Source organism: Trachypithecus francoisi, unplaced genomic scaffold, assembly GCF_009764315.1.
Source record: "Trachypithecus francoisi isolate TF-2019V2 unplaced genomic scaffold, Tfra_2.0 Lachesis_group10, whole genome shotgun sequence".
Classification (NCBI taxonomy): domain Eukaryota; kingdom Metazoa; phylum Chordata; class Mammalia; order Primates; family Cercopithecidae; genus Trachypithecus; species Trachypithecus francoisi.
The window spans coordinates 87,735,106-87,758,033 of NW_022681455.1; the positions used below are offsets into that span (position 1 = coordinate 87,735,106).

Below are 22,928 nucleotides of genomic sequence, written 5' to 3' on the forward strand. Positions count from 1 at the left end.
GTGTTCAATGCCCCCATACTCATCAGATCCTGGGAAAGGTTTTGGTTGATACAGGAGGAGGGCGGTCACAGAAATCAGAATGGGTGGGGGTGGAGAAGGGCAGATAATGTATAGAGAGAACATGGTGTCTGGCCCCATACCACCTGAATGCCCTATCTCATCTGATCCCAGAAGTAAGCAGGGTCAGGGCTGGTCAGTACTTGGATGAAAGAGAGCACATAGCACAAGGGCTGGTATCAAGTGAACATACAGTAAATATTTGTGTCGTGATCATTAGTAGTTTTCCCTCTCCCTTCTAAACCACGTTTCAGATGCGTTTCCAACTTCTGTCTTTTGGCAGAGATGCACACAGGGAACTTTGCAGACAGTTTTGATCACTTAATATTTTGTATTTTTTTAATCACATGAACATATTGTTTTGATCTACACTTGAAAATAATAGGCCAGGCACGGTGGGTCACTCTTAAAATTGTAGCACTTTGAGAGGCTGAAACGGGTGGCTCGCTTGAGGCCAGGAGTTCGAGACCAGCCTGGCCAACATGGTGAAACTCCGTCTCTACCAAAAATACAAAAATTAGCCAAATTTGGTGGCGCGTGCCCATAGCCTTAGCTGCTCAGGAGACTGAGGCACAAAAATCACTTGAACCCTGGAGGAGGAGGTTGCAGTGAGCTGAGATTACTCCATTGCTTCCTAGCATGGGAAGCAGAGGGGAAACTCTGTCTCAAAAAAAAAAAAAAAGAAAGAAAAAGAAAATAATAGGCTGGGCATGGTGGCTCACGCCTATAATCCCAGCACTTTGGGAGGCTGAGGCAGGCAGGTCACGAGGTCAGGAGTTCGAGACTATCCTGGGCAACAGAGTGAGACTCCACCTCAAAAAAAAAAAAGTAATAAAAAAAGTGATAGCAAATCTTCTTCTTCAGGCCTGTAATTCAAGTCAAAATAAAAAAAAAATCATTAATATTCTGCCACCAGAATATGGCAACAAGAAAATGTTATAGAGAAAAAGTGAATGGAGACATATGAAAAGCCTTTAATTTGTCTACTGAGATTTGACTGTACAAATCAATATTGCAAAGGTTTTTCAGATGCTTGAAATAAAGTAGTATGTCACAGATTGACATACTGGAATTAAACTAGTATGTCATATGTTATGTTGAAATAATTGTGATTAAAGTTAATTTTTTCCTAAGTGTGAGGTGTTATTGTTTATTTCATTTGTATCATTTCATAAATGCATAATGTCTTTATTAATTCAACTTTTCTTTCTAGGACACACTGTGAAAATCATGGTTTTCATGGGTTTGCCAAACAAGCTGACAAAGTAGAATTATCAGAAGGAAGTCTGATAACGTATTAGTTTAAGGCAGGGGTTTCCAATCTTTTGGCTTCCCTGGGCCACATGGGAAGGAGAAGAATTGTCTTGGGCCACACACAAAATACACTAACACCAACTGTAGCTGATGAGCTTAAAAAAAATTGCAAAACAAATCTCATAATGTTTTAAGAAAGTTTACGAATTTGTGCTGGACTACATTCAAAGCTGTGAATCTGTGAGTTGGACAAGCTTGGATTAAGGTTTTTTCCTTGTGGCATGGTTAGCCAGTTGCTTTTTTTATTGTTGTTTGGCCGGTTTTTTGAGACAGGGTCTCTCTGGGTCGCCCAGGCTGGAATGCAGTGGTGTAATCACAGCTCACTGCAGCCTTGACGTCCCAGGCTCAATCAACCCTCCCACCTCAGCCTCCCAAGTAGCTGGGGCTACAGGCGTACACCAACACACCCAGCTAATTTTTGTATTTTTTGTAGAGACAAGGTTTCTCCATGTTTCCCCAAGCTGGTTTTGAAATCCTGGGCTCTAGCAATCCTTTCACCTAAGCTTCCCAAAGTGCAAGGATTACAGGCGTGAGCCATCATGCTGGGCCAACTTAAGCTATTTTAAATTCCTTAAATTATAAAGGATTGTCATTTTTTTTCCTATGTAGCTATGATGTGTAGACCATTAGCACCTGGCCATTAGCCAATTGTTAGTGGCTTTTCTGCTGAGATTTGACTTTACAAAGGCGTTTTGACTTTATAATGGCATTTCTTACTCAATGTTACTAACCAGCATCATAACTGTAATATGTTTTCTTCTAAAACAGTTTGAGTGTGACCTAAGGTTGTTTTTGTTTTTTAATTTTAAAAATAGAGACAGGGTCTCAACATGTTGCCCAAGCTGGTCTCAAACTCCTAGGCTCAAGCAATCCTCCCACCTCGACCTCTGAAAGTGCTAGGATTACAGGCATGAGCCACCATGCCTGACTGAGTTAAGCTATCTTAAATTCTGTAAATTACAAGGGATTATCATTTCTTTCCTATGTAGCTATGATATAGACCATTAATGTAAATATGAATTGTAAGGAGTATATTATTCTAGTGCATATGAGTGTGAGGGACTGTGACTCAGGGAGATTGAAGCATACACCCAGCTCAAAGCCTCTGACCATACCTTCACATCTTATTGCTGCTCACTGTTCTTTTCCTCCAGTCTTGGCCATTTCCTTTACAATACTGTTGCAAGAGGGAATATAAACGTATCTTAAAATGTGAAACATTTCTCTGTTGGTCTTCCCTTGAAACTAAAGCAAAGCACATTTGTAGTGTTCATTCACCGTTTGACCTATAGCCTCATGTTGTCTTTTGAAGTAAAACCATGACCTAGAAAGTCTCCCTTCTCCACTTCTATTGATTTCTCATCATAAAACACGCTTCCTGATGTATTTTCTAAAAATACTAGCTAAAAGGTATTTTAAGTTGATTATGAATTTGAGTGAATACGTAGACTTTTTCTTGATTTATTTACAGAATTTAGAGCAGTCTGTTTTCTGGGTTTTATGTCTTCACACTTATCTTAATGCCTGTTTATTAGTGTCAGCTGTGTTTTACCTCTCAGTATGCAGATACCTATTCTCTTATTTGCTGTCTTTTATAATTCTACTTACAGAGAGGCATTCAGAGTTTTTCAGAGTTGATTCAATCTGCAATTAGTTTAGAGGGCAGACATTTGCTTTATAATAGGTTATAAATGTTGCTGTATCTAATTATCTACTTAAATTTTTTTTTGTTTGAAATGCTAGTTTCTAATTAATGAGAAATCATTAAAATTTTATAAAATTTATTTTTCCAGGATTCCCTTTTGAGAAGATTTTTTTTTCTCTAAATGCATGTTTTAAGGCTATAAGTTAAAAATGGATGGCAAAATACTCAGTTACCTTTTCCCAAATGATAAACTGTTTATTCACAATGATAAAAGTTTTCAGGAAAAATCTGAGCAAAATACAAGTGGAAGAGGCATTATTCTAGATTTATTTTAGTCTAGAAAATTTTGCTTTATTTATTATCTTTATTTTTACTTGCCAGATGCCAGAATCGTATAAAATACTAATTAGCATCCTCTTGTTTTTGTCTGCTTTCAAGATGACTTTTTGTTTGTAATTGACATACAGCATGCCCCATTAATCTTCAAAGCTTATACTTTCAACCTTTTTTTTTCTGAAATTTTAAATTACTTGTCTTTTTAATGACTTTAAAACTCAAAATGTACTTATATAATCCCCCATTTGGGTATCTTTAATCATTTAGTACTTGCTTTTCCCCTGACATAGTGATTGAATATAAATTGTCCTGCTGGGTTCTTGCATGTCTTGAAGACAAAAGACAAACACCACCTTGTCAACTGCAGGAGTTACTTTATTAAACTGATAAAACCTTATCCTTTTAGATCTGTATCAAGTGGTTAAAATGTGTTTTGCTTCAGTTTTACTATTTTTGTATAGGAGTTCAGAATAATATTCAGGACTTTGAGATAATAGTGTGAAAAGAGTGACCACATTGATTTCTATTTGTGTAGGTTCAGATTACTACAAGCAGTTTCAGATATTGAGAAGGGATAGTCATCTTCTCTGAATTAACACCAGATGACTGTCACTTTATTAATAGAGAACTTACATCCCTAACTGTACCCATTCTCTAGGTCCTGATTATGTACTGATAGGTTCAGACTTTTATTTTGCTGATTAGGTTCTTTAATCATAGGGAGGGCTGTGTTTGTTTACGTAGGGCTCTTGGAGACAGTAAAGATGTAACATCTGTCTAGAACAATATTGCCCAATAGAACTTTTTATGAGCATACAAATGTTCCATGTTACTCTTGAGCAATACAGTACCCACTAGTGACATGTGGCTATTGATTTCATGAAATGTGGCCATTGTGACTGAAGAGCTTAATTTTTAATTTAATATAATTAATTGTAATTTAATTTAATTAGTCACATGTAGCTAGTGGCTACCGTGTTGGACAGCATAGCTTGTAGAAGTTTACAAGATAGTAGGACTCTACAGCAATACTGTTTCTCTACTCACAACACTTCTGACACCAAATGTATGGATTTTCCACACTAAGCAGTTCCCGAATTTGAGACACCAATTGGGTATATACAGCTTGTTGCAATTCTTCCAGTAACGACCTGAAGTTAAAACAGATCCTTCAGGTTAAGACTCAGTTCCACAAGACTACCCCCAACTTCAGACACCAATTGTAAGTAGTAGATCCCCAGGCTACCCACAGTTCTCTCTGACTTGGCTACAATAATTCCCCGGCATCAATACTTTGTTATAGCAGCTCACAGAGCTTGGGAGACACTTTACTTACTGTTACCAGTTTGTTTTAAAGGATATAAAGCAAACACCAGATGAAGTGGTAGAAGGTGCAGAAAAGGTCCCGAGCACAAGAGCATCTGTCCCCTTGGTATCTGGGGTGCACTACCCTCTTGGCATGCAGATGTGTTCACTGACCCAGAAGCCTTCCAGATACCATCATCTAGGGTTTTTATAGCAATCACATTATGTAGGCATGATTGATTAAATCACTGGCTATTGGTGATTGACTCATTCACCAGCTTTTCCTTTCTCCACGTCCCCTGAAGTAAGGAGTGGGAGTGAGGAGCTGAAAGTTCCAACCCTCTGATCACTTGGTTGGTTCCTCTGGCAGTCAGTCCCCCATCTTGAAGCTATCTAGGGACCTATCAAGAGTCACATTATTAGCAAAAACTCAAGTATGGTTGAAAGGGACTTATATGAAAAAAAGACATTCTTTTTGCACCTGTTGCTCAGGAAATTCAAAGGGTTCTTAGAGCCCTGTGCCCAAAACTACGAAGGTAGACCAAATGTGTATTATGCAATTTCACAGGGAGATACATACAGCTAGTAAAAGTACAAAACAGGAAAAATAATTGAGTGACAACTACACTGATGTGGGAGTCCAGAGGAAGGAATTTTGGTGAGAGTTCAAAAAGTATAAAAGAAGATTTTTTAAGATGGTATTTTAAGGAGAAGAAGAATTTTTAAAGATGGAGAAGAAAACATGGTTCTATATAGTTTCGTAGTAAACTGAAACAAGGCAAGATCGCAATGACTTAGGTATTATCATCACTTATTTCTCATACTCCTCTTTAAAAGAGAATTATTGCATTTACCTAAAGCTATATATCTTGCAATTCATTTTTTTGTTCCTATTTATCTCAGACTTCCAGGAATTAGCGCAGTGTTTGTCACATAATTGGCGTCAGTAAATGTTTGCCATGTTGAATTGAACAGGCCCTAAAGAAATGGGTGGATTTTTTGGTCCCCAGAGTTTTTCTGTTGGATTATTTAGGTATTTACTTATTCTAAAATGGTAAAATTTTTTGTCTAGCTAATAAATAATGGTGTGGCCTATATTCTCTTAGAGTTGATGTCTTAGTAATGAGTGTACAATATATACGGAAGGGGAAATGAAAGCACGTTAACAGCAGCATACATTAAAATTTGCGACCCTTAGAGAAAGAAATTGTATTTGAAGTTTGAACACTTACTGAACTAGAATTGGCCTGTGGTCCTTTTTCATTATGAGTGTCATGTAGGCATTTCCAAATAACAGTGCAGTGGAATACAATCACTGAAATCCTGTCTCACAACATAAAGCAGAATTTTACTCTAAAACAAAATAAGATGCAAAACAAAAAGCCATTGCTACTACATTAACCTGCTCCGTACAGTACCTGAGTTGCTATGCATGTGAAATATCAATTGAGAATCATGTTAACTCTATCAAGTTAGTAGTTATGAACTTTTTGTATTGTTTGTTTCTTGAGAAAAGGTAACATTTCTGCTTTGTTCGGTCCTCTACCTTAGCTTTGTTCATTAAAAAGTTTCATGAAAAATAGCTTATATAATCTATAGTCTTGGATAAGTTTATGAATTACTAACATTGTTTAAATTTTATATTTCATTCTAGGTCCAGCAGTTTAAGCAGGATCCACGCCCAACAACATGTCTTCACTCTGTTTTCAATGTGCATACAGGAGATGAGTTGCTCTCCTATGAGGAATATGGTCATCTTCAGGTAAAAAGATATTATAAATTTTATTCTCCTTATATTCTATAGCATAGAACAGTGATCCCCAACCTTTTTGGTACCAGGGCCCAGTTTTGTGGATAACAATTTTTCCACAGATGGCGTAGGGGCTGGATGGTTTTGGGATGAAACTGTTCCATCTCAGATCATCAGGTATTAGATTCTCATAAGGAGAACACAACCTGAATCCCTTGCATGTGCAGCTCACAATAGGGTTTGCGCTACTCTGAGAATCTAATGCCACTGCTGATATGAGGGGAGGCAGAGCTCAGGCGGTAATGCTTGCTCACTGCCGCTCACCTCCTGCTGTGCAGCCTAGTTCCAAACAGGACATGGACCCATAGCAGTCTTTGGCCCAGAGGCTGGGAAGCCCTGTCATAGAGGATTTGAGGCTGTTTAAAAATAATTTTTAAATTAGATTTTATAAATTGTTCAAAATAGAAGTACAGAATCAACCCTGTAATGGAGAAGAAGGTGAAATGGCAGCCACCAGGGCTGAGTTAATTGTGGCAATTGAACATGAAATCCGAGTAAATTCTTGGTCTTCAAGCAAAAAGGGTAAACGGATAGATTATAATATTTTTTTTTTTTTTGAGACGGAGTCTCGCTCTGTCGCCCAGGCTGGAGCACAGTGGCCGGATCTCAGCTCACTGCAAGCTCCGCCTCCCGGGTTTACGCCATTCTCCTGCCTCAGCCTCCTGAGTAGCTGGGACTACAGGTGCCCACCACCTCGCCCAGCTAGTTAGGATGGTCTCAATCTCCTGACCTCGTGATCCGCCCATCTCGGCCTCCCAAAGTGCTGGGATTACAGACTTGAGCCACCGTGCCTGGCCTAGATTATAATATTATTAATGTGCAAAAGAAGGAAGCCTACAATTATTTCAGTGACGAAAGTTTTTACATGTTATCAAATTTAGAAGAATTTCAGCATTTAGGAACTAGGGGACAAAAGACAGTTGACAGTGGTGTAATAGCAAATCAGTTTTGTTTAACAGCAGTTCATTTCTTAATGTATCATCCTTCAGTAAAACTAAAAACATGTCACTGAAATATAATTCCAAAAGGTATTTCTGAAGTCCATAAATTTTGTCTTATATAATATATTAAATTTTATACCTATGCGTAGAACACACTGTGAGGTTTTTTATTTTTTTTTCATTTTATTCCCCTCTCACATCTGTGTATTGTTTTTTAGCTGCACATTCTGTTGTTTCTGGGATACAAATACATTCTATTTATGTTTAATCGATTTTCTGCTCATCATTTGGTTCTCTGTCTTTGGGACAGAATACTTAACTATTCTTATATTCCTTACTAAATTAAGAGTATCTCCTTTTTATAGTCCCTCTTACTCTAGAGATCTGAAATGTCTTACTTTAGTATATATTCTCTAAACACAGAAAGTGCGGTGCTCTCATTTCTATGCAGCAGAAACTCTTGTGCTTATTTGTAAATAGCTCCTTGGAGAGTTAGTGTTGTATGAATATATAGTTTTTCAACCTTAACCTTATAACTATAGCATAATCAGATTGTATGTGCCTTTTCCTTTGATAAATATGTTTGCTATCAGAAGTAGGGTTTTCAGAAAATAACAGCTTATTTATCTTTTTATCCCAGAATTCAGCTCAGCACTTGGTACATAGTTGGCCTTAAATAAATTTTGGTCAACCTGTTATATGGTAGTCCCTTTACAACTTATGATGTACTGACATTTTCTCACAGAAGCATCCCACAAGTCAGAGCAGAGAGCTCTTAGAGGTGTTCCCTGTAAAAGGCTGCCCATAGGAATGAAATTTCTTGGAAGTCATTTTTGACAGGCTAGCGTCAATGCTGTAAGAGAACATCTGGGGGAGCCTGGCAGTGGGATGAAACCCTTCTCACCATACAACCATGTTTTAAGAAGAGTCACTAAAATGTTAGCGTAAATCTGAAAAACCTAAAACCAGAATACTGCGTCTTCTTGTGTGGCCCACTTGGACCTTGACAAGACCCTGACATCCAATGGACCCTTGAGTGCCGGGAAGTCAGGAGACACCTGGGATCAGCCTGGTTCCTGAGACGGTCACCAGCAGTGCCAGGCCCTGGGCTGCTCTGCCCAAGGCCTCCAGGGCACCAATAATTTTCTGCCCAAATTTTCCATCTATTACTCAGTTGGGCCGAAGGAGAGTCATGGAAGACATAGCCACTCGAGCTGTCAGAGGAAAATAATCTGTGTTAGAATTCTATGGGAATAGAATTACACCTTGCTTTCTCTCTGTTTTTAACTCAGGCTTACAGTTTCCCGGCTCAGTGAAAGTTTTTCACTGCCTTTTTTTTTGTTACTTACTTATTTAATAACAGTTTTATTGAGATATAATTCACATAACATGTAATTCACCTATTTAAAGTATATAATTTGATGGTTTTTAGTATATTCAGAGTTTCTCAACCATTATCACTATACATTTTAGAACATTGTCATCACCCCAGGAAGAAACGTTATACCCATTACCTGCAAAAATAAACTTTGTATTCCCTATATTCTCCAAAGCCCCCCAGCTCTAGGCAGCAGCCAGTCTTTCTGTCCCTGTGGATTTGCCTACTTTTGGCATTTCGTATACAATAAATGATCTTTTTGTGACTGGCTTTTTAAATTTAGCATTGTGTTTTCAAGGTGTATTGGTCAGGATTCTTCAGGGGGACAGAACTAATAATGATGAAGAGAGGAGAGGGACAGAGAGAGAGAGGGAGGGAGGGAAGGAGAGGTTAGAGGAATTGACCCACACAATTATGGAGGCTGAGAAGTCCCATGGGAGGCTATCTGCAAGCTGCAAAAGCAAGGATGCCGCTAATGTGGCTTAGTCCACATCTGAAAGCCTCAGAACCATACAAGCCAGTGGTGTAACTCTCTGTTGGAGGATGAAGGCCCGAAAGCTCAGGGGGCCACTGATGGAAGCTGGTTAACCTGGAGTTCTAATGTTCAAAGGAAGGAGAAGAAGGGCATATGAGAGCAAGAATTCACCTTTCCTCTGCCTTTTTGTTCCATCTGGGTGGCCCCTAGTCATTTCGGTGGTGCCTGCCTACCTTGAGGGCAAATCATCCCCACTCAGCCGGCCAACTCACATGCCTGCTTCCTCTAGAAACATCCTCATAGATGCACCCAGAAATAATGCTTTGCCAGCTGTCTAGGTTTCCCTTTATCCAGTTAAGTTGACACCTAAAATGAACCAAACAAGGGTTGTGCCTGTTGTGGCACTTACATTTCCTGCTTCTTTACCTGAGACAATTCACACATCCCATTCAGGATTCTGTGAGTGTCCTTTTTTGTTAAAGTGGATATTAGTATTTTTTTGTTTAGATCATAAAATATCTATTTTTAATACACTAAAATAATACCTCCTTTGTTCATAAAACTAATTCATTCATAAACATGTTTTAAATTATGTTATACAATTAACATTAATATGTTCCTGCAGTTGTTTACAGAAATTCTGTATTCACTGAATATAAGACTGTTTTCAAGATGCACCGCCTATTGTTTATGGGGTACTGGCCTATCATAATGTCTTGCTTACCAAATAACTTTTTTCATTTCCATACATTGGAGGTGGATTGGCATTTCATACTGCCTATGGGGCAAAGTAGAAGTACTTTAGACCCAAAGCTTGAAAATAAATCTTAAAAAGCAAATGATATATTCCTGTTTTTTCAAAGTTCTTTTTGCCATGTAAAGAAAACAAATGATGTAGAAACAATTGTTAACAGTTTTATTTGAAGCCGTTTCCCTGATCCAGTGTTTTCCATTACAGTGAATTTGAGAATTTAGAATTTTGCATACAAAGCTGGGATTTTATTATGAACCAAATTCACAACACCTTTCTTTCACAGTAGGAAAGGAAATAGTTTTATGACACTATTAGAGCAGATGACTTGTAATTTTAGCCTTAATTAGTTAATTTTAGAACTTGTTTTGGTTGTTTCCTTTAACCTTTTAATGTTTCTGTTTGTTGCAGATAAATGCAGTGTCACTCTATCTCCTTTACCTTGTGGAAATGATTTCCTCAGGACTCCAGATTATCTACAACACTGATGAGGTATCATTTCCCCAAATTTTCTACTACTAAATTTCACCTCTGAAAATATCTGTCTATTTTTTTATTTTTTTTAGTTTTCACAGCTATTTTTAGTTTACAAAAAATGTATTCCTATTACATTTATATAATCAGATATAGATGTTGGTTGTTGAATGAACAAGTCTTTATATCTTCAATGCATTGCACTTTTAAAATGAACACAATGTGTAACGGGTTGTAAAACTTTACTGCTGTGGAGACTGTTATTTCAGGTGATCTAAAATAAAATCATGTAACTTTTACAAAATTTTAGTAACAATGAAAGCAAAATAGCATTTGCAGATTTTCTCAATTATTGTCTTTTTGTTTTGTTTTGTTTTGTTTTTTTGAGATGGAGTCTTGCTCTGTCACCGGGCTGGAGTTCAGTGGCATGATCTCAGCTTGCTGCAACCTCTGCCTCCCAGGTTCAAGCGATTCCCCTGCCTCAGCCTCCAAAGTAGCTGGGATTATAGGCATGCGCCACCACGCCCAACTTATTTTTTGTATTTTAGTAGAGACGGGGTTTCACCATGTTGGCCAAGACAGTCTTGATCTCCTGGCCTCATGATCTGACCACCTCAGCCTCCCAAAGTGCTGGGATTACAGGCATGTGAGCCACCGCACCCAGCCTCCTTTTTTTTTTATTTTTACATAGTTGCATTTTGTAACTTACCCTTTCAAAAGTAAAGAGAAACTTTTATCCTCTTACATTATTTTTATTTGTAGGACCTCAGTAGGGTTCTTCATGTTTTTCAAAAGACAAATACCATGTTCTTATTCTTATTGGGAAAATTGTAAAGAATTCATATCCCAAAGATGAGAAGCATTTCTTTCACAGGCATTAATGCTTGAACAAACGCATAGGCACATGTGCTGATATACTTTGAAATGTGCCACAGTGGGAGCAAAAAAGCTTTCATTACTTGGTACATGCAGTGAGATCTCTGTGAAAGAGTAGATATACTATATATGCTTGTTACTATTCCTCTCCTGTGATCCATGCAAGGGAGAACAGTTACATCGACACTCAACACCAAAATTGTCATTGGACGGTGCTGAGGGTACTTGCTACAAAATAGGTGCATGTAGCCCTGCCCTCTAGTAGTTTATATTCTCATACACACTTACAGTGTATGAGTTTGTAGTCTCATACAGTAAGTAAATTCTATTAGAAGTAAAGATAAATAATGAAGAAGAAATTATGGTAGTAAGAAATTAATAATACCCAGTATGGTGTTTCTTCTATTTGATTTGTCAAAGAATTCTATGGTTTCATTTAATCCAAATAGTTGTTAGTGTTTATAATATTGTGAAGTGGGATTATTCAAGCATTTGGGGTCGGGGAGGAGCTGGGAAACTCCTGTTTTAGTCCAATTTTAAGGAGCATGCTAAAATATAAAACAAATAAGGGGGAGGAGCTGGGAAACTCCTGTTTTAGACCAATCTTAAAGAGCATGCTGAAATATAAAACAAATAAAAGAGGCATGACTCTGACTGAGGACAGGAGGCGTTCCAGAACCAGCCCACTTAGCTTCTCATTTTTTTCTACCCATAACATCTCCAAAGCACTGAGAGAAATATCCTAGATCCCTGTGGAACATCTTATGATAACCATTTACAATTAGTGGCAACTAATATTGCTTGCAATTGCTTTCCCACTAATGTTACTGGAGGTAAAATGGTAGTGTTGAAATTGCCTTAGTTAGCAGTGGCTTTGTTTTGTTCAGTAATTTTTTTTTTTTTTTTTTTTTTTTTTTTTTCTGAGACAGTGTATCACTCTGTCTGCCCAGGCTGGAGTGCAGTAACACCATCTCAGCTCATTGCAGCCTCAACTTCCTGGGCTCAGGTGATTCTCCCACCTCAGCCTCCTCAGTAGCTGGGACTGCAGATGTACACCACCGTGCCCAGCCAATTTCTGTTGTATTTTTTGTAGAGATGGGTTTTACCATGTTGCCTAGGCTGGTCTCAAACTCGTGGGCTCAAACAATCAGCCCACCTCAGTCTCCTAAAGTGCTGGGATTGCATCTGGGAGCCACCGCACCTGGCCTTCTTCAGTAATTTATTTTTAATTGTAAAAATTTTACTTTTTGCTTTCTCACTATATGTCATAGTTCATTTTATATTTTTATTTGTCAACTGCCATTTTTCATGAATATTATATTGCTTTAGCCATTCCATTTGGTTTTATATAGCTTATGAAGCTTTAAAATTTTTAGATATTTACTTTCCTTCTTAAACTCTTTTTTTAAAAAAATTTCTTATTTGTGGTTTTTCTTGGCCTTGTGGTTTTTATTTACTATATGTGAAGTTTTTATGTAGCTAAGTATCAATAGTCTTCAATATGTACACTTAAAAATCCTAGAGTAATAAAACATGTCATTTCTGCTCACAATCTTTTTCCTTGAGATTCTATATAATGTGTTGGATCATATGGAGAGGCAGTAAATGGACCTGCATCGAATCAGTTAATGAAATTCTTTTTATCTAAACATCTCAGACGATTTAATTCTTTGAAAAATGGTATGACTTAGAAGCTTTTTCTTTTTTAACTGTATCTTAGGCTCTGGTTTGGCTAGTTCTTAACCCTATCACATCTTCAGTTCCTAGTTACATTTACATTTTAAGGCAATCTAAGGACCCAGGATGTCAGTGGGATTACCATTTATTTCCTTCTCTATTTACTATAAAATGTAAAATTTGCCATAATGCTTATTTTTCTTAGGATTGAAAAATTCAGAGTTTGGAGATAAACATATGTGTGCACACACACATACACATACGTACGTATGTAATAGAATATGGTATTGCATCATTGGACTTTGGGGTTTTTGATAAGCCTTTCTTTTGCAGGTCATCATATCTTTACCGGTTCTGTTGTTTTTATAAACTTTGTATCTATACTGTAGTTCCTTTGGGAGAGGGCCATGTTCTTAAGGGTCATGTACACCCTTACAAAGGGGCAGTGAACCTACTGAGTGGCCATGTTTGTGGTGATGAACTTTGCTAGAGATTGTATTTCCTAAGGGCAGACACAGTAGTGTATGCTAATTTTCTAACATCTTTTGTTGCCCACACAGGTGTACCATGTTTCCTTGGTATCAGTATTTCCTAGTGTCTATAAAAGGCTTGCTGTGTACATTGGTCATACTCATTTTTTATTAAAAATAAAAACTTTGAGCCTGTAATCCCAGCACTTTGGGAGGCCGAGATGGGCGGATCACGAGGTCAGGAGATCGAGACCATCCTGGCTAATACGGTGAAACCCTGTCTCTACTTAAAAATACAAAAAACTAGCCGGGCGACGAGGCGGGCGCCTGTAGTCCCAGCTACTCGGGAGGCTGAGGCAGGAGAATGGCGTAAACCCGGGAGGCGGAGCATGCAGTGAGCTGAGATCTGGCCACTGCACTCCAGCCTGGGTGGCAGAGCAAGACTCCATCTCAAAAAAATAAAAAAAAATAAAATAAAAAATAAAAACTTTGAAAATGACAAAGTTACATAGTTCTGCCCTTGTACTGCTGTTTGCTTTCTTTATCTAGAGAGAAACTCGTCATATATGTTAAACTTAGACCTAAATATAAATTTACCTAAGTCAGTCCTTCTAATAGAGATAACTTATTTACGTCTCTTGGAGGGAGGCAAAGTAATGAACTGCTACATGGTGTTCCATGTCTCATTTCGTGACATTCTCCATTAATAAATATTCTAAAAGTAGATTCATAGAGATAAGAAAGAAATCATTTACAAGTGGGTCCAGAGAAACTTACTTCATTTAAAGTCAAAGTACCCCCTCAAATTTGTATAACAATGAAATTTTGTTTTGTGTTTGAGATACTTTTTTATGTCTCTTATGGAAGTTATTAAGAGTGCATTTAGGTTGCAAGCCTTATAATAAAAATTGTGCACAGAACTGTAGGTGCTTGTTCAACATAAGACCTGTGGAAGTCCCCTTTATGAACTTATGTGTCATTTACTTTTTTTTTGCAAAGATGTTTTCTACCATATGACCTAGGAGCTCTTTTCAAGTATGTCATGTTTCAGATTGGATTGACACATGGAATTTCTCTCTTACTGTATTAATCATCTTTTGCTATGTAACAAACTACCTCAGAACTTAGTGGCTTAAAAGATTAAACATTTATTATTTCACAGCCCATAGGTCAGGAATATGGGAGCAGCTAAGTTGGGTGGTACTTACTTGGGGTTTCTTATGAAGCTGCACTTAAGATGTCAGTTGGCTCTGCACTCATCTGAAGGGTTTACTGAGGGTGGAAGACCCACTTCTGAGGTGGCTTACTCATATGGCTGTTTGCAGGAAGTCTCAGTTTCTCCCCAACTGTTATGAGCAAGAGGCCTCTCCAACTGAGCTGCTTTGAGTGTCTTCATGACATAGCAGGTGGCTTCCTCCAGAGCAAGTGATCCAAGATAAAAAATACAGTGCTTTTTATGACCTAGCCTCAGAAGTTACATTTATTCAGTATCCTATTTATTACACAAGTCAGTGTTATTCAGTGTAGGCAGGGTTTTCACAAGGGCTTAGATACTAGGAGTTTTGTATGATCGGGAGCTAGCCTCCTGTTTTTAGCAGTAGTTTTTAGTTCAACTTTGTTAGAGAGATTTTTTAGGGTGGGATTTTTTTTCCTTGTATACTAAGATTTTTCTTTTAAAGATAGGTATTTTATTCTATTATTTTCTATTACTATTTACTAAGTTGTTGTGTACATGTTTTCTCTTTAAAATGTTAAAAAATTTTTCTGGCTTTTATTTATTGTATGGAAACTTTGTATCCTAGATTCTACCTTTTGCTGTGAGGTGGTTATCAGGCTGAACTTGAGGGGTTTCTATCTCAAAAGTTGGAACAAATAAATCTTTTCTATAAGTAATCTTAGAGGCATTATAAGGTATTCTTAGCTCCTGCTTGTCATCAATTTACAGAGAAATAAGTAAGTTGCTCAAAACTATTTATGGATGGTTTTTCCTCTCAAAATAGAAATATAACACTGTCCTTGTTTCTAAAATTATATGTAGCAATAGTAATAATGACTTAACATTATATAGAACTTACGTGCTGTCACTGTACAAAGTGCTTTGCATATATAAAAACTCATTTAATCCTTATAGCAACTCTGTCAGGTAGGTACAGTTACTGTCTTCATTTTACAAATGACCAAAATAATGCAGAGAGCCACTAAGTGGCTTATTCCAGGTGGCATATGTAGTACATGGCAGGGCTGGGATTTAAACCAAGTAGTCTGACTCAAGAGTTCATTTTCTACGCTGAAAGTGTTAGATCTCTGTGTAACCTGTACAGATATGAGTGACATATATGTCATGTGGCAACATCATATTCAAGCTTCAAAGGCAGCCAAAGAGACCTAAGGCTTGCAGGTTTATTCACGTATAGTTGTTTGTATTTGTTCATGCATCCTTGCATGGATTATACAACTATCTGAAAAACATTTATTGAGTTTCCATAATGGGCTAAATAGTGAGAATATAAAAAATGAAAAAAGAGATTAGTCTGTAACATCATGCAGTCCATATTATTGTGGGGGAAAACAGAGAATGGGTTGTGTTTTTATTTTCTTGATAATATCCTTTGAAGCTCAAAGTTTTTTATTAATTTTGATTAAGTCCCATTTGTCTAATTTTTTGTTGTTGTTGCTTGTGCTTTAGGTGTCATAGGTCTTTTAAAATTTCTTTTAATATGGTTTTGGAGTTTTTCATACATTAATCTTTCATTCTTTTAAATTCTTTCTGCATATTTAATTTTGTATACTAGGTTAAATGGAGCTTCTTAATTTTATTATCAGAATGTTCATTGCTACTATATAGAAATTCATTTGATTTTTATAAATTGATCTTGTGTTCTGAAATCTTGAACTTGTGTTTAAGCTTTAATCGTTTTTATGAATTCTGTAGGTTTTCTATGTAGTATGTCATTTGCATATAGTAATAGTATACTTCTTCATATCCAATATGGATGGCTTTTAAATCTTTTTCTTGCCTAATTTCCCTGGATAGATGCTCCAATACAATGTTGAAGATAAGGGATGCGAGTGGACATCCTTGTCTTGTTCCTGATTTTAGGGCAAAACCTTTTAATCTTTCACCATTAAGTGTTACCTGTGGGCTGGGTGCGGTGCCTCACCCTTGTAATCCCAGCACTTTGGGAAGCCGAGGTGGGTGGATCACATGAGGTCAGGAGTTCAAAACCAGCCCGACCAATATGATGAAACCCCGTCTCTACTAAAAATACAAAACTTAGCCTGGCATGGTGGCGTACACCTGTAATCCCAGATACTGGAGAGGCTGAGACAGGAGAATTGCTTGAACCCAGGAGGCAGAGGTTGTGGTGAGCCAAGATGGCGCCATTGCACTCCAGCCTGGGAAACGAGTGAAACTACATCTCAAGAAAAAAAAAAGAAAAGTGTTACCTGTGGGTTTTTTTTGGAGATGCCCTTCATCAGATTGAGAAAGTTTGCTTCTATTCCTCATTTCTTGAGTGCTTTCATCATGAAAAATTGTTAGATTTTTAATATTTTTTCTATATCTGTTGAGATGATTATGTGATTTTTGTTTTTTATTTAATTGATGGGTACTACTTCATTGATTGATTTTCTTATTTCGAACCTACCTAAAATATCTGGAATAAATCCTGTTTGGTCATGATGTATAATGCATTTTAAATGTCACTGCATTCATTTGCTGATACTTTGTTGAGTATTTTTACATTAATGGTCATAATGGATATTGGTATATATCCATTCTGTGTTTTGTTGGTTTATATATGTGTATGAGATATCTTTGTCTGGTGTTGGTACCAGGGCCAATAATGGGCTCCTAGGATGGGTTAGGAAATGTTTCCTCTTCTATTTTTTGAAGTATTGGTATTAATTCTTTATATGTTTGGTAGATTTTATCAGTAAAGCTTGCTGGGTCTGGGATTTTCTTTATGGAAATGTTTTTGATTACTATTTCTCTTCAGATTTTCTATTTCTTCTTCAGTCAGTTTTAGTAGTTTGTGTTTCTCCAGGAATTTGTCTATGTAATCTAGATTATCTAATTATCTAATTTGTTGGCACATATTAGTTCATAGTATCCTATTTCAGTCCTCTTTATTTCTCTAAGATTGATGTTAATGTCCCTTATTTCATCCTTCCTTTAATAGTTTGAGTCTTATCCCTTTTTTTCTTGGTCAGCCTAGCTAAAGTTTATTGATTTTTGTTAGCCTTTTCAAAAAATCAACGTTTGGTTTTATTTATTTTTAGAATTATTTTTCTCTTCTCCATTTTATTTATTTATTTATTTTAGTCTTTATTATTTTTTTCCTTCTGATTGGTTTAGGTTTATTTTTCTCTTATTTTTTCTAGTTTCTTGTGCTGAAAGATTAAATTATTGACTTGAGATCATTCTTCTTTTTAAAATAGAGGCCTTTTCAATTATAAATTTCCATCTACACTTTACTTATCTGCATCCCATTAGTTTTGATATTCTGTGGGTTTTTTAATTCATTCATCTCAATGTGATTTTTGACTTCTCTTGTGAGTTTTTCTTTGACCCATTGTTTATTTAGTAGTACAGTGTTTTAATTTTCACATATTTGTGAATTTTTCAAATTTCTTTCTGTTACTGATGTATAATTTCATTCCGTGATGGTTGGAAAACATACTTGGTATGATCTCTGTACATTATTGAACATGGTTATTCACATTATTGCCCTTTTCAACTCAAAAAAATTTTTTTTCTTTTTTTTTTTAGTGATTTCTATCTCTATTGATCTTGTCTATTTGGTGTGACATCTTTCTCAGGGGTTCCTTTTGTTCTTTGTACATGATTTCCTTCAGCCCTTTGAGCATATTTAGAATAGTTCATTTAGTCTTTGTCTAGTAAGTCCAGCGTTTGGGCTTTATCAGGAACAGTGTCTATTAATTTCATTTTTCAGGTATGTAGACCACAATTTCTTGTTTCTTTGCACATCTCATCTTTCTTTGTTAAAACTGGACGTTTAGAATAATATATTAACTCTAGAAATCAGGTCTCCCTGCTTCAAAGTGTGGTGGTGTTGATGTTTATATTTGTGGAGTTGCCTGTTTGTTGAGCATCTTTCCTGAAAATTTTCTGTGAATTATGTATTCTTTTGTCATAGGTGGCCATGGATATCTTTGCTGAGTTAGCTTACTCGTCAGTTAATGATTGAACAGAAATTTACTTAAATGCTTTGGACCAATCAGTCTCCTAACGTTTGCAGAGGTTCTCACTGTGTGTGTTAGGCATAACTTGAAAGCTCTCATAGGAAGTGCCCAATTCTACTTGAGCTTTCACTTCCCGCTTTTGTAGAGCATCCAGTTCAGCCAGAGGTGTGAGAGTATTATCTCAGGTCCTTACTTACTACAGGCCCACGCCTATGTGTGTGCATAGCTTTCTGACTTTCCAGGAATATGTTGGAGATTTTCAGTGGCCCCTGTGGACACTTCATCCTCCAGTTTTAAGAAAATTTGTTTTAGGCAGCTGCAGTGTTAAATGGTTGCAACTGATTATTTCCTTTGTATGCCTAGATAAAAGGCCATTTGCATCTGTGAGCTCTGAGGTCATTTAAAGAAAAGCTCTGAATGCCTGTGTTCAAGAAGCTGTCAGACATTCAAATAGTAACAGTTTACTAAGATGGTGATTTGGGGGAGTTCTAAAGCTGTTCTGTTCCTCCTTCCTGTTGTTGCTAGTCTGCTGTTTTTCATGGGTACTATGATTTTGTGGCTGTTGATATATAAACCTACTACAGAGTTGGGGAGAAGGATTGAGAATAGAGCAATTTCACATACCCCAAGCTCACTCTGCTTACTGAGATTTCAGCCATTTTTCTTGATTTAATGCTTGGATCGTTGCATGCTCTTGTTTAATTTCCAGAGTTTTGAAAAAGTTTGATGATTTTTGTCAGTATTCTTACTGCTTGTGTGAACAATTGGATTTCCTGAGACCTTTCCTCTGCTATTCTGTGATTTGAATTTCTATTAGTTGTTTGTTTTTTCATAATTATTGTTTATGTAACTTTACATTTGTACCTTCCCCTACAGCCAAAGAAAACCCTTTTATCCTGCAGTTCAGTCATTTTATAAGATCAATTAACCCTGGAGTCCTAATGTATTTTTTAACTCCCTTTAAAAACAAACAAACAAACAAACAAAAAAAACTTTAATATGCTGCATACATTTTGCTACATTGAAACATCTATTATACAATGCTTTTAATGGCTGCTTGACATTCTGTAACATGTGTCAGAAATATACAGTCAGGCTGGGCGGGGTGGCCCATGCCTATAATCCCAGCACTTTGAGAGGCCGAGGCTGATGGATCACCTGAGATCAGGAGTTCAAGACCAGCCTGGCCAACATAGTGAAACTAAAATACAAAAATTACCCAGGTGTGGTGGTGCGTGCCTGTAATCCCAGCTACTCAGGAGACAGAGGCAGGAGAATCGCTTGAAGCTCAGAGGTGGAGGTTGCCGTGAGCCGAGATCGTGCCACTGCACTCCAGCCTAGGTGACAGAGTGAGACTCTGTCTCAAAAAAAAAAAAAAAAAAAACAAAGAAAAGAAAAAAGAAATACACATCCAAATGCCTGTGGTTCATTTATTCTCAAAATATTTAGTGAACCCCTGTTGTGTACCAGGCCTTTGCTAGTACATTTAGGCTTAACTGCAGTATATTTCTATTGTAAAAGTAATGCTGTCATGCTGCCGAATATTTGTACCCATTTTTGCTTAGTATTTTTATGAAGTTCTTAGAATTCAGCTATTACTTTGAGATTTCTGTAACTCCATTGATTTTACATTTGGGCAGTGAATTTATACTTATATCTGAATTAGTGTCTTTGATTTTTTTGAATTAAAGTTGAACTCTCAAGTATTTATGTAGAAATGTTTTTGTAATTTTTGTTGGATACATGACTTACCGAATAAAGTTCAAATTAACATATTTAATAAAGCTTATCATATGAATGACTGAAATTTATTTTTCAACCTGGCCCTTCTAAATTATACTTTGTTATGAAATGTTAGATTAACTCATCCCATATCTGTTGGGAATGACTACAGTGGCTTAAATAAAAAGGTGCTTATCTTTCTCATCTAATAAGAAGCCTAGAGATAGCTTACTGGTTAGTTGGTTAGTTTTCCTTTTCTTTATGACCTCAAAATGGCTGCTCTAAAAAATGCTAACAAAAAAGTTAACAAAAGAAGAGTGTTAGCTCCTTTTCATCAGAAATCACATTTTTATTAGACATATCCAAAGTCTGTAGCGGTCCTCTGCTCATGCCTTATTGGACTCTGCTATTATAAGGCCATTTCCAGTTGAACAAGAAAGCTGAGAAAGTATGTATTTCTTTTCCAGCTTTTTTTTTTTTTTTTTTTTTTTTTTGAGACAGAGTCTTGCTCTGTCGCCCAGGCTGGAGTGCAGTGGGCAGATCTCAGCTCACTGCAAGCTCCGCCTCCCGGGTTTACGCCATTCTCCTGCCTCAGCCTCCCGAGTAGCTGGGACTACAGGCGCCAGCCACCTCGCCCAGCTAGCTTTTTGTATTTTTCAGTAGAGACAGGGTTTCACCGTGTTAGCCAGGATGGTCTCGATCTCCTGACCTCGTGATCCGCCCATCTCGGCCTCCCAAAGTGCTGGGATTACAGGCTTGAGCCACCGCGTCCGGCCCTTTTCCAGCTTCTTATAGTTGTGCTGTTCGATAGAAATATAATGTGGACTATGTGTGTAATATCTAGTAGCCACATTAAAGAAAATATGATATCATTATTATAATTTTTTTTTTTGAGACAGTGTCTTGCTGTGTCACCCAGATGGGAGTGCAGTGGCTTGATATCGGCTCACTGCAACCCCTGCCTCCTGCGCTCAAGTCGATTCTCATGCCTCAGCCTCCCAAGTAGCTGGCAGTACGAGTGCGTGCTACCAGGGTTGGCTAATTTGGTTTTTTTTTGGTAGAGATGGGGTTTCACTCTGTTGCCCAGGCTTGTCGAACTCCTGAGCTCAAGCCATCTGCCTACCTCAGCCTCCCAAAGTGCTGGGATTACACACATGAGCCACCACACCTGGCCCAAGAAAAGATGAAATTATTATTATTACTTGTTTTGAGACAGAGCCTCACTCTGTCACCCAGGCTGGCGTGCAGTTGCGAGATCTCGGCTCACTGCAAGCTCCACCTCCCAGGTTCACGCCATTCTCCTGCCTCAGCCTCCCGAGTGGCTGGGACTACAGGCGCCCGCCACCAGGCCCAGCTAGTTTTTTGTATTTTTAGAAGAGACGGGGTGTTACCGTGTTAGCCAGGATGGTCTCGATCTCCTGAGCTCATGATTCGCCCACCTCGGCCTCCCAAAGTGCTGGGATTACAGGTGTGAGCCACCGTGCCTGGCCCAAATTGTTTTTAATAACATTTTATTTAATGCAGTATAATAATGTTTAAACATGTAATAAGTATAAAAGATTGTCAAGGAAATAGTGCGCATTCTTTGTTTTTTGCTGAATCTTCAAAATCTGGAATATGTTTTACGTTGAAAGCCCATGTCATTTTTGCTTAGCTGCGTGGCAACTGCTCAGTATCCACATGTAGCTAATGGCTACCTCATTTATTGCATGTGGTTGTTTGCTTTCTTTACCTGCCACTTATAATATACTGAAGTAAATTTTCATAATGCAAATGGACAGGAATCAGGAAATTTTTGTTAGATATATGGCCATTAATTGAATAAATTTAAGGTTTTCATGTTTATTAAAGCTTGTCATATGAATAATGGAAATTTATCTTTGGACCTTCAAAGTATACTTCATTATGAAATGTTAGATTGATTTATCCTGTATTTGTTCTAGATGAGCACTGTGAGATGTAGTCACTGAGATGTTTCTGCATTTCCGAGATGTTTCTTCATTTTTCCTGAGTTATCTATTTCTTAAGTTACCTATTTTTTATTTTTCCTTAGTCATTTCTTTGCAGTATCTGTGTATTTTGAATCAGTTACTATTGACCACATATTCTCAGCCACTATGGGAATGAAGCTACTGATGATAAGATTGGGGCTAACATTAGTATTCATTTGTTTGATCTGCTAATAACACTCTTTGAGGATATTTTTTCCAGTTCTGAAATTCCTTCATTCAGTGTCCCCATGTTGCCTGACTGGGAAGTCTTAAAAGGGAACACTTAACTATTTTTCTTTTACTGTATCATGAAAATTCTACTTGGCTCTCTTAAGTTTTTTTTTTTTCTTTTTTCTTTTTTTTTTGAGACGGAGTCTCGCTCTGTCGCCGAGGCTGTAGTGCAGTGGCCGGATCTCAGCTCACTGCAAGCTCTGCCTCCCAGGTTTACGCCATTCTCCCGCCTCAGCCTCCTGAGTAGCTGGGCCGACAGGCGCCTGCCAC

At 37.4% G+C, this 22,928-nt stretch overlaps 1 protein-coding gene across 5 annotated transcripts in view; it reads left to right on the top strand.

The window, feature by feature from the left end:
• PHKB (phosphorylase kinase regulatory subunit beta) overlaps positions 1 to 22,928 on the top strand; it is a 247,000-nt gene that overhangs the window by 44,956 nt on the left and 179,116 nt on the right. For all 5 annotated transcript variants that reach the window (XM_033218310.1, XM_033218312.1, XM_033218308.1 and 2 more), the window contains 2 exons: positions 6,312 to 6,419; positions 10,424 to 10,504. In XM_033218310.1, the coding sequence (XP_033074201.1) occupies positions 6,312 to 6,419; positions 10,424 to 10,504 (189 nt within the window). The remainder of the gene's footprint in view (positions 1 to 6,311; positions 6,420 to 10,423; positions 10,505 to 22,928) is intronic.